General features: G+C 37.5%; 1 protein-coding gene across 5 annotated transcripts in view; it reads left to right on the top strand.

The window, feature by feature from the left end:
- Positions 1-12,467, top strand: part of LOC141993158 (phosphatidylinositol-binding clathrin assembly protein-like) — a 48,177-nt gene that overhangs the window by 3,259 nt on the left and 32,451 nt on the right. For all 5 annotated transcript variants that reach the window (XM_074962514.1, XM_074962513.1, XM_074962515.1 and 2 more), the window contains exon 2: positions 10,166-10,308. In XM_074962514.1, coding sequence (XP_074818615.1) covers positions 10,166-10,308 — 143 coding nt within the window. The remainder of the gene's footprint in view (positions 1-10,165; positions 10,309-12,467) is intronic.

Here is a 12,467-nt window from a genome sequence, read left to right as displayed (position 1 = left end):
CAAGACATACTTGAGGAAAATTAAGGAGGGAAAAAGTTGCAAAATATTTACCACTGCTGATTAATCAAACAGTTAAAATTTACTCTGTGAGAATATACAAGTTTTAAATGTCACGGAGGAATGGGGAATAGCACTGCAATAGCACAGCTAGTGAAAATTGTACTGTACATTGCAAAATTAGGCCCTGATCCCGCAGCCCAATCTGCACAGGTAGATTTGTATGCTGTCTAGACCCTCTGACTCACTGGGACTCTGTGCAAGCAGAATGGTCCATCTGCCTAGATCTGATTGCAGTCACACTGTTGCGCAACCCAGTGGTAACAAATTAGAGTATGTAGGGAGGAGAAGTCCAATATTTTCTGTTTCATACTTCAAAGGAACTGTTAAACCCACTTTTACTCACTATTGTTTTTCTTAAAATGTTCAATACCTTGACACTTCAAGATGCATGCTGATACCACTGTTTTACGTGAGTGACCCATATTAGGCTCAGCAGCCTATAAAGTATACAGTTTTCCCATACTAATAGCCTGTAACCAGGGGAAAAATTATAACATCAAAATATATCTTTGTATACAAATATGTTCTCATCTCACTACAAATATTATGGTGGGTCTCAGTTAAATTTTGGATTATTTCTTATCTTGTATGCCAAGCTTTTTTTACTTTTACAATATATTTTAGTGTGTTCTTTGCATATCAGTATTCTTGGGCATTTCTGGTTTTGTCTGAAATTCATTTTGGCATAAGAGAAGAGGGTGTAATTTTTTTGTCACGTGAGTAGAAGATGACTGTGCAGTATAATATGTATGTAATAGTGCCAATTAAATATGTAATCTAGTTTTGGTTCATGTTGAGACAGCACCCATTTTTAAATGCTCTTTTGTCCTGCCTATGGTGTCACAGTCCAGTATTTTTGCACCAGTCTATAATACCTTCTTTATTGATCCTCAGCATTTACTCATAAAGGGTGTGTGTCATTTCTATAGGAAGGAATATATGCACACAGCTAGTGCTTTAATTTCATTTTTGTACATGGGGTGGGGCTGGGCCCGGGCCCTGAGATAGTTAACACAAGGGCAAAGGGATATTCTTGTCAGACCCCCCAACCTCACATAATCTTTCAAGAAGGATGGGGGAAGGTAAACCAAAGAGTTTAATGGAAGGTTTTATGTCTGTGTATTCTAGTTTCCAATCCATGGAAGAGGTTCAATGGACATCTTTCATTGATATTTTCTAAGTTTTGAGTGTTTCACTCTGCAACCTTAATGTTCTTTTAAAATAGTTAGTGATTGTAATAATAAATATTGAAGGTGATTGCATCAAAACTGCAGTGGGTTAAAGTGTGTTTATGGCATCAGGCCTGCTAATTTTGGTATGTGTTTCAGTGGACTTTGTCTAAAGAGGTAAAGATTGGAAACTAGGGGTGAGACTTCAAAAACCGCTCAACTTTGTCCTAACAAATCAATGCTGAGTGCTTTTGACAATCCCACCCTAAATGTAGGATAGATGGTGATATCCATTACATAGGTCACTGGTTTAGACTTGTGAGGAGGGGGGAAATGCTCTGTTTCAGTTTTTATAACTGATTCAAAATATCACAATATCTAACTTGATAGTTTTTTTGCTTTTAAGAAGATTGTCATATTTATGACCAGACTAATTTGTGAGGTGGCATAAAAATACCTAGTGACTTTTATAGTTATTTATAGTTATAGCTGTTACCAGCAGGAGAGTGGGGTGGGGGGAGAGAAAACCTTTTGTAGTGATAAACACCCATTTTTTCATGGTCTGTGTGTATAAAAATATTTTCTGTATTTTCCACAGTATGCATCCGATGAAGTGAGCTGTAGCTCACGAAAGCTTATGCTCAAATAAATTCGTTAGTCTCTAAGGTGCCACAAGTACTCCTTTTCTTTTTGTGAATACAGACTAACATGGCTGTTACTCTGAAACCTTTTATAGTTCAGTTTATTAGTTTAATCCTGATTTTATCTGAACTCTACATACAACACTATCTCACCTCCCTCCTTAATGTGAAGTCATTTGAAACTGTGAAAATTGTTTCCTTCACCAACTTCCAGTTTTTAAGAGTAGAACCTATTCTGTATCAATGTATCGAAACAGAATAGTGAACAGATTGAACTTTGTGACAGTGTACTACTGGTAGAGACAGGAATAACACATACATATACAGTGAAATATCTTGATGTTTCGAATGCAGTAAAAATGTTACAAAAGTTCAGCCAAAGATTTGAAAGGGATTTAAAAAATCTGTAGTGAAAAACAACAGTCTTTCAACTCATTTTATTAAAGAGTTTGGAGTGACCATTTCTAATAAGGTGGAACAAAAACTGACCAAATATAGTTTGTGTCCTGAAAGGTTTAATAAAGAGAACTTCAGTGAAGACTGACAGGCTCTTGTTTAACTTCTGTTTTGCATCTCCTATTGATTGGAAGGCTTTCCAGTCAGTTATGCTTTCAGGTTGGTCAACAGTTGGTGAAGGGACAAGAGATAACGATTGTCTGTGTAGCAGTTGAACTCTACTTTTTAAGGCTTTTTGAAACAATTTTCTTAATTGGCAAAATTGATTTGTCTAAAAGATTTTAATTGCAGAGAATATATTAATCTGACTTTCTTAAAACTGATCATTTTAGTGATAAACTTGTGGACTTTTTGAAACCAGTCATTTTAATGGGCAGTCTTTAACACAAAGTTGTGAATTTGCAGTTCATTATGATTTTGTTTTTTATAGACCTGATTACTCAGAATATTGCATTGTCATCACAGGCCAAGTTTAAGAGAGCACTAATGCTTTTTTGTGTAAACCTTACATACCAACAAATTTTCTTTAAGTTTATTAAAATAGAAAATCTTTGCTCGTAACTGATTTTAAAACTTTTTTGGTATGGATAAGTTATAAATGATTAAACTTTCATGTGGTCAGACTTTTTTGATCACATCGGTTCACTTTCTTACTTTTGTTTCTCTTTTTTTAGTTTTGTAATTCTTAAAGTAAGCTCGATATATCTATTCAGTAACTAGATTCAGTGCTTAATTCAAAAATAACTTTTCATGTCACTTTGATGTCAATGTGCATTATAAAATGGCATAGAGCACTTATTTGGCTAACTCCTTCATTGCAAGGTATTCAAACTTAGAGGAACTAATCAACCTGATAACATTTTAGTGTCTTAAAACATCGATCAAATGGATTTAAAAATGACATGATAACATACTAATTTTTCCATAGGACACATGCCTCATTCAGCGCACAGGATGGATGGTGCTCATTGAATTAGCATCTATTCAATATTTTGTTTTATTTTCGCTGTTCAGTGTGTGGCCCCGTGCCTTATTTACAACACACTATTCAAATCCTGCTCTGAAGATAGAATTGTTAACTTCCTCATGGTTTTTTAATGCTATTCATCACAGTGGTATCAAAGTGCTTCACAAATATTAATGAATTTATTTTCACAACGTCCTTGTGAGATGAGGAAATATTATCCCTATTTTACAGATTAGGAACTGAGGGGCCATGAGATTAACGTCTTGGATTATAAACTCTTTGAGGCAGGAACCATCTTGTCCTGTATTTATACAGAACCTAGCTCAATGGGGTCCTGGGCCATGATTAGGATTCCTAGGTGCTATGGTAATACAAATAATAAATATGTTCAGTGTTTTAGGTGCCAAATTTGAAATGCCTAGGCCTTGATTTTTCAGTTTGTTTAGCATTATCTAGTTATTTATATGTTCAAAGCACAGCTCACATTGACATCAGTTGCTGCTCTAAGTGCTTGGCGTTTCTGAAGATCAGATTATCAAGTTGGGCACTGAGAAAATGAAGAACACAACTACAGCCACCTTTGAAAAGGAACTCTGTGGCAGAGGCAGGGATAGAAAGAATCCCATTCTCCAGAGCAACGTTCAACATTGCCTTAGCTGTGAGGTTGTCATCCTTTCCTGCAGTCCCCAGCCTCATTCACTATGCATCTTTCAATTTCTGCAACAAATAAGGCAGAGGTCCTACAAACAACTCTTTGCTGCACAACACTGATTGATCATTGGAGAATGGGCTGTCACATGCAGTGAATGAGCTGGATTAGGTGGGAAAAGTAGCATATGATCATGTAACTAAAGACTGCATCATAATTCACGTGCACAAGGGGACTGAATTAAGGTTACGCAGACAACTTTAAATCTGGCACTTCCTAACTTTTGAGTGGCTTGGCTTTGCAACTTTGATAATGTTCTTTTTGAAGTATTTTTGTGTGTGTATAATTATAACCAGGTTAGGGGACAAACATATGTAACTAGATCTCCTGATTCACTTGCATTTTTAGAGCAAACATAGTTGAAGTGGGAACTGAGGCTGTGCTGTTCCTGATATTTAAAATGTAAAAAGCAGCAGTTGGCATTTATTCTGCATTTTGTTTCAACTTCTCTAACTTCTTTTGATGGTAACACAGATGAAATACTCAATAGTTTTCCTTTAGTTAGTTGTCTATGATCCTGCAATTCCTAGGAGCTATGAGGATCCCTCTTTCCCATTCATGCTTCATGCCTTCAACCCTGAAATGTCTAAAGTTTGACAACCTTCACTCTACTCCCAGCCCCTAGAAAGAGAGAATTAAGAAGAAAATGTCTCTTTATATAGCAGCACTGTTAAGCCCATGAACCACACAAACTTTTTTCAGGTCTTTGTTACAGAGGTAACTATAATTACAACTCAAGGGTTGCCCATATGTTGAGTCCCGTCCCCCCACACAGGGATGTCTTCTATACAAAATTAATTCAGACTTGTACTAATCGAGTTCTGTCCACATGGACACACCCAGCTGGTCTGAAAATAGTGGTGAGTTACACCCAAGGTAGCTGGTCAGTCCCGACCCAAGTGCTGCTTACACTTGGGCTGATGACTTGGCCACTTTACTGAGAGGATGCAGGCTAAACCACTCTAGTGCAGATCGTCCTCTAGTGCCTTCCCAGAATTCCACTGTGTGCCCAGAAGGACAAACTCTCTCTCTCAATTCACTGGGAAAAAAATCAGTGGCTCAGCTTACTGCAGTGCTAAGAACAATGGAATGTGCCCTCAAGTCCGCACCAATGGTGAGAACAGCACCAATGTGGCCCCAGTAATTCAAGTAGGGCTTTGCAGAGTGGCCACTTACAGCTTGGCCCAGGTCCCTGTCAGCTGAATTAACTTCACATGCAGCCGTACCCCCAAAGCCTTAACTTGAGTGTGGTAGTGCTTTTGGTCTTGTCTACATGATGTAGCAACATGCACCAGAAAGGGGCAAATTGTAGAGCTCTCTAACTGTCCTGTGTAGACCCTGCTGACATGCTCTGAAAGACACCCAGAACACAGTGATGTAATAACATTTGAAACAGTACTACTTCAGTGCACACTAGGAACCTTTCAGACCATGTCAGCATGGTCTATGCAGGGCAGTTAGAGTGCTCTACAATTTACACCACTCTAGTGTGCATTGCTGCACTGTGTACACAAGCCCTTTAACTCTAGTTGGCTGTCAGGATATAGGGTACAGCTCAAGTTAGTACAACTCATCAGGTTCTAACACAATCATTCTGTAGAACTCGGGTATTATTTCACAGTGTGGCCACTCTTCTGAGTGAGGCTAATTCAAGAGGAGTTAATTTGTGTAGATAACCTCAGTTTCATGAGATGTGAGTTGAACACACAGTGATTCAGTCCCTCTGCAGTAGGAACTTCCTTGTATGTTTCTCTAAAATACAATCCAGTTCTTACAGCTTTAGGAGAAGATAGTGATCTATATTTTAAAAAGGAAAACTGGAAAATTACTTGACTTTCCGGGTAATTAAAACCAGTTTACTTGTTTCCACAGCCCCAGGTGTTCTTTCTCCCTGACTTTTAAGTTCTTAATTAAATTATAAACCCATGTTCAATAATTGGAGAATCTGACTTGAACTCAGAAAAGTAAAACGAAATCACAGTTAGGGCTAAACTTCTTCCTAAATGTCCTCATTGTGCTTGAGTGTTGTAGATCATACAGGTTTAGAAATATCTAAAATGAGTTGACACAATGATTATAAAGGGCAGTTTTAGTCTTAATGAACAAAGTAAAGAAATCTGAAATTAAACTTGCTGAGTGACTTATTGATCTAATCAGTTTTCATAAAGGGCCACCTCTGGCTGTAATCATTAATACAATTGAAGAAACACTGATCTTGGTCAGTATTTGGCTGAGAAATCTCTAATGAAAACGCTATGTTTGTCAGGAAGTAGTGTTTGTTATTCACTGAGTAGCTGTCTGATTTCAAATGAGATGTGCTGATATTTCAGATGTTCTAAAATGGATGTCCTGAATGTTTTCTAGGCCATTAAATATCCAATGGCCCTCGTTATATGGTGCTAATCTTGGTGTCCTGGCCAAATTCTAGTGTGGTTAATTTTCAGACTATCTATTATTCCCCTTCAATTTTGATGGGCTGTGGTATTTTTCCAGTCTAAAACTGTTGTTTAGTGTTGCTGTTATAACAGTTTCTAAATTCCATTCCAGAAATAGCATTTCACTCTTGGTGGAAGTGATGCCTTTGTGGTTTGTAAAACACTCTGAGATGAAAGGTGCTATATAAATAAAAAGTGATATTGGAGAACTAACATCTTTTACCCAATGTGTTTAATTCCTTTTGTAATCTACAACATTTTTAATCTTTACTCCTATATTAGAATTGTCTACCTGTTGATTTGTCTCAATGTGCATGCATACTCACCAACTGTTAGAGGTAAGTGGGTGATGACATGTAGAGTATGTTAACAATAGTCAACTATCACAGGCCTGCACAAGCTGAGGTGTGGTTTTGGTAGTAATTTTTTTCTCTTCTAGTTTTTTTTTTTCCCCCTTTCAGTAACAAGTTCAACTATTTAACATTTCCCTGAAAATAACGTTTTTATAGATCCATCTATTCTGGAAGACGTCAGTCAGTTTTTTTTAAATCATGAAAACCGCAGCAGCTCTTTTAAAAAAGTATTTACCAGCTACCTAGTGGAAGATAACTAATATTTCACAATTATAACTAGGCTAGAGCAGCAGGAGTTCAGCTAAAGGACAACAGAATCTGGCTAATGTGTAACTAAGACAATTAATACCTTGAATTTAGAGATCTAAAAAAAGTGAGCTACAGTAGTCACAGGTTTGTTTTTTGGTTACAACATATTGCATAGAAGAATAAACATAGCTGTGGAATGAATCTAACCTTAAATAATTACTCATTATTATTTGTATACTATAGTGTTTTTAAAATTTTATTAAAGCGACTTTTAATGTCAAATTTAAGTTTAGAGAAAGCAAGTTTTTAGCCTATAAAGCACACTGAATCTTTCTCTAAGCTCCCTTTTTATTAAATATTCCAGTAGAAAGATTTCTAAAAAAACATTCCTCGATTGTCATCTAAAACAATAATACAGTGTCCAGATTGCAGTGTATGAGAACCTGAAAGTGGAATTGTCTAGAAAATGAATGTGTAAGACAAATTTTGGTAGATAGAATGATGTACAAATTCTAGTTCAGCCAGAACTTGGAAGCTAAGGGCTTAATCTCAGTTAAATCAACTCCCGCTGCCTTCATTGGGTCTAAGATTGTACCCTTGGCTTGATCATGTAAGATTCCTGAGTAGCCATAACTCAGTTTTGTTGTTAACTTTATTGGGGCTACGATTTCACTCCTAAGATCCCTGATCACATGAAAAGTACTATTGTATCCTTAGTCACCAATGTGATGAAAATGCATCCCAAGGTGATAGGTTTGCAGGATGCCTGACTTGTTTAAAAGTATGGCTGGCTACTCGCCATAGAAATGTACGGTTGGAAGGGACCTTGAGAGTTCATCTAGTCCAGCCACTGTGCTGAGGCAGGACCAGATATACCTAGACCACCCTTGACAGGTGTTTGGAGGTTTTTAATGACTGGGTAGACAGTGCTGGGGATTCCACAACCTCCCTTAGTAACCTACTCCAGAGCTTAATTATCCTTATAGTTAAAAAGTTTTTTCTAATATCTAACCTAAATTTCTCTTGCTGCAGATTAAGCCAATTACCTCTTGTCCTAGCTTTATTAGATGTGGAGAACAACTGATCACTCACTTCTTTATAACAGTCCTTTACATATTTCAAGACATATAGGGTGCCCCCTCTCAGTCTTCTGTTCTCAGAACTATGCTTGTCCAGTCTTTTTAACGTTTCCTCGAGTCAGGTTTTTCTAAACACTTTTGTTGCTCTCCTCTGGATTCTGTCCAGTTTGTCCACATCTTTCCTAAAGTGTGGTGCCCAGAACTGGACACAGTAGTCCAGGTGAGGTCTCACCAGTGCTGAATAGAGCAGGACAGTTGCCTCCTGTGTCTTACATGAGACTCCAGTTAAAAGACCCCAGAATATTAGTCTTTTTTTTGCAACTGCATCAGATTGTTGGCTCATTCAGTTGGTGATCGGCTGTGAACCGCCAAGACCCTCTTCTAGAGTACTGCTTTCTAGCTAGTTATTCCCCATTTTGTAGCTGGGCATTTGTTTTTTCTGTCTTAAGTGTAGTACTCTGCACTTATCTTAAATGAATTTCCTCTTGATGATTTCAGACCAATTCTCCAATTTGTCAAGGTCATTTTGAATTGTAACACTGTCCCCCAAAGTACTTGCAACCCTTCCAAGTTGGTGTCATCTACAGATTTTATAAGTATATTCTCCACTTCATTCTCCAAGTCATTAATGAAAATATTGAATAGTATTGGACCCAGGACAGACACCTACGCGACCACATGGATACAGCCTCCCATTTTGACAGCAAACCATTCATAACCATTTGAGCACGGTTTTTCAACCAGTTGTGCACCCACCTGACAGTAATTTCATTTAAACCACATTTCACTAGTTTGCTTATGAGAGCATCATATGGGACCATGTCAAAAGCCTTATTAAATTGAATATATACTGAGTACTGTTTTCCCCCTGTCCACTGGGCCGGTAACCCTATCAAAGAAGAAATTTAGGTTGGTTTGTCATTTGTTCTTGACAAATCCATGTTGCCTTTTACTTATCATCCTGTCAGTGCTTACTAGAGAGAACTATAACAGTTTTTATTCTTAGTATCTTACATTGGTATTGAGCTCCATTTCTGGAATAAAAGATAATGGACGCACATTTTAAAAGCTCCTAAGTATCATTGATTTTCATTTCATTATTATTGCCACTTGCTAGAAGACTGATTTTATTTTGTGTACCAACGCATAAAAACTGTTATCTGAGTTTGAAGAACACAGATTAAGACATTCAAGTAACTTTTATTGGGGAAGTAATGAAATAAGAAATACCATTGTGACGGCAAGTTGCAAATTTTTTATCGTATCCGTAATGGACATGGGTATACAAGTGACGGTGATACCTCAAGTGTTCGTTTTTTTAGTGGTCCAAGCATCTTTTGTTACATACATTGGTAGATTCCTATTTTCGAAGATTTAAAATCTCATGGGGGTGGAAAACCCTAGGATTAAAGTTTGAATTTAATATAAATATTTTATGATGTCACCAGGAGGAGTGGGGGAATCTTGTGTGTTTTTAAAAATCTGAGCTCACTAATACCTTTAATCATGTGGTTATTGCATGGTGTTCACTAGAGGGTGAAATTAGGATTGTGTGAGTGGCCCTAACTTTGTATTTCCATTTTTTTAAACTTAAATTAACCTTAACTCTGAATTTGTAATGCTTGCTTTTGAGAATAATTGCAGCATCCCTATAATATCTTTTACTCTATCTTAATATAGTTTTTGAATTGTAATATATGTAAGGCTTTTTTCCTTTTTCTATTAAAAACTTTTAGAGCACTTCTAGTAAATTGATATATGCTTTAGTAGAGAAGCTTAGAATAAAGAATTCAGTTCCACATTTTAGTTTAGTTTTCATTTATTTTCTGTAAAACTGCTATTAAGGAAATAAAGCAAGAGATGGCAGGCTGTTTGTGGTTTGCAACTCCAAAAGGAAATATAATTGTTAATGCATTGGGTTAAAGCTTTCAAATGGTATGGAGTCCTGTATAAAGCAGTTAACATTCATGTTCAGCCTGTGAAACTTATTTCTGTCGCATCTTTGAATGTCTAACTAAACATAATGCTTTGCATTTTTTAAATTTAGATCTAATCCAGTGCACAAATGAGATGAATGTGAATATTCCACAGCTGGCAGACACACTTTTTGAGAGGACTGTTAACAGTAGCTGGGTCGTAGTGTTCAAAGCTCTAATTACAACACACCACCTCATGATGTATGGAAATGAGGTAAGACTGATTACTTTGTGATAGTTATATTATGGGGGCATCTCTGAAAAAATCAGAATGCCATAAAGAAATAGTTGTGAGCTGTGAACTTAATTTTTCTATCATTTTTGGTTGTAAGTTACCTTTCTGATAGAAAATTAGTGAAGTGCTATTCATCACTCATTAGAAAGTCAGTTAATTTCAAACTACATTCAGTAGATGTCTAAATCCATGTCATGCGTCTTTTCCAGTAACTTTCCTTCCTAAACTACTATTGCCATTCATTTACCACCTATGTTTAGTTCAGTTTAAAAACAAAAGATCAGCAAAACTTATTTTAAAAACTTTGTGGTATAGTAAGTGATGGGACAGATTTTCTTTCCCAGACCACAATGTGACATTAGAAATTTCATCTTTAATTGTACACAATTTCTCAACCTTCCAACGAAGCCTAAACAGTCAACCTTTTATGTCAGATAATAGAGATGGTCATCTCAAATATCCAAGTGTGCGTCCCCATTCTTATTATAAGTTGTCTGTTGCGCATATGAGTGCAGAATTGTGGCTGAGGCAAGGTATATCTATAAGAAAGTTTTATCTTTGCTTTAAATGTAAACGTTAAAGAACCACTGTGAAGGATGTGGACCTGATCTGCAAGGGGTTTGACCAGGTTATTGAAATGGGCAGTATATGACTGTGACTTTAGAGAGGCATGGTGGATGCAATAATATTTCTTGTTGGAAGAGAGAAACTTTCTAGCTTACACAGAGCTCCTCTTCTTCAGGTCATGGAATATTGACTGTATTGAATTAATTTGTTATATGCATATGTTGGTTTAGTTATACTAGCCTGTTTGGAAATAGAGTAAGGGCAGACAGTGGCTCCAAATAAAACACCACCTGTAAACAATTCAGGAGGTTAAGATCACTGTTGAGCTATTAGCTGTGAAGATGCTACTTCCAGATTACTGCCAAAGTTATGCAGTTACTCAGCCAAGGCTGAAAAGGAACAGATCAAAGGGCTATAAATAGTTCAAAACTTTCTCTCTGTCCATAGTGAGGGAGATTGTCATAAGGGAGCTGTTCACAAAGAACAGCCTGACACAGCCACAGACCCTGTGGGGGAGGGTCTGAAGCGTTAGGCCTTCCTATTTTACCTAGGATAGACATGCACATAGACTGTTCCATCGTTTTCAAATCTGTTTCCTCTTTGCTTTGCTGTATTCCTACTGTTAGGATAAAAAAGGTGTGTATTAAAAAAGCTGCCTGGTTACGGTGTTAGTCACTGGTCACTGAAGCTGGGTGGGAAATACTTTTCCTCTCCTGTGATCATGTTTGAGATTTCTAAAACTTCCCTGTTCTGCATTGGGATGAAACCAAGATCTTTCAAAGCTTTTTTTGGTGGAAAAACAGACACACACACCCCAGGATAGCTTGACATTGAGGGTATTCACCTGATTCAGTCTAATGACTTGAACGTGGGTCTCCGACATCCCCGGTGAGTGCCCTTGCCACCAGGCTATAGAGTCTGTGTCTGTCTTTTGAAACTGTTAGTGTGTATAAAAAAATATTCATTGAGTCAGAGAGAGAGAGACAGACAACCATCTCACCCCAGAATAACAGCCTGGTGGTTAGGACAGTTAGGATGTGAGGGACTCAGGTTCAGGTCCTTGGTCTGAATCAGGCAAAGCAGGGGATTGAATCTGGGTCTTCTACATACTAGGTGAGTGCGCTCACTACTGACACATTCTGGGGTGGGTTGTGTCTCTGGTTTTGACCAGATATGCCATACTGAACCTGAGAAACCTTTCCATGTGGAAGTTTTGTTGAATCTGGTATGTTCCCAGGTAAAGTTTCAGTTTTGACAAATTGGACTCTTCAGACAAAAACCTGTTTCATTGAAAAATTCCCAACTAGGCCTACTGGTCACAATTCCTGAAAGGCGAACTTACAGGTACCAGACTCAGCTGGGCCTTCGAAGCGATCATTGTTGGTAGGCAACATGCTATAGCCCAAGACCCAGGGGGTTGCAGGATTCCACCCTGAAAGAAGTGAAGGCATGCGGCTTTAACCTGAGGGGGAGCTGCTCAAACTCGGTAGAGGTCAGAGGTGCAGTTAGCCCTGTAACTGTGATGACAATATTTTTTTTTCCTGAAAAGATAAGTTCTAATTTATCGTTTG

Source organism: Natator depressus, chromosome 9 (genome assembly GCF_965152275.1).
Source record: "Natator depressus isolate rNatDep1 chromosome 9, rNatDep2.hap1, whole genome shotgun sequence".
In the NCBI taxonomy this organism is placed as follows: Eukaryota; Metazoa; Chordata; order Testudines; family Cheloniidae; genus Natator; species Natator depressus.
Note: the sequence above shows the minus strand (reverse complement) of the source record. Positions and strands in the feature narration are given on the sequence as shown.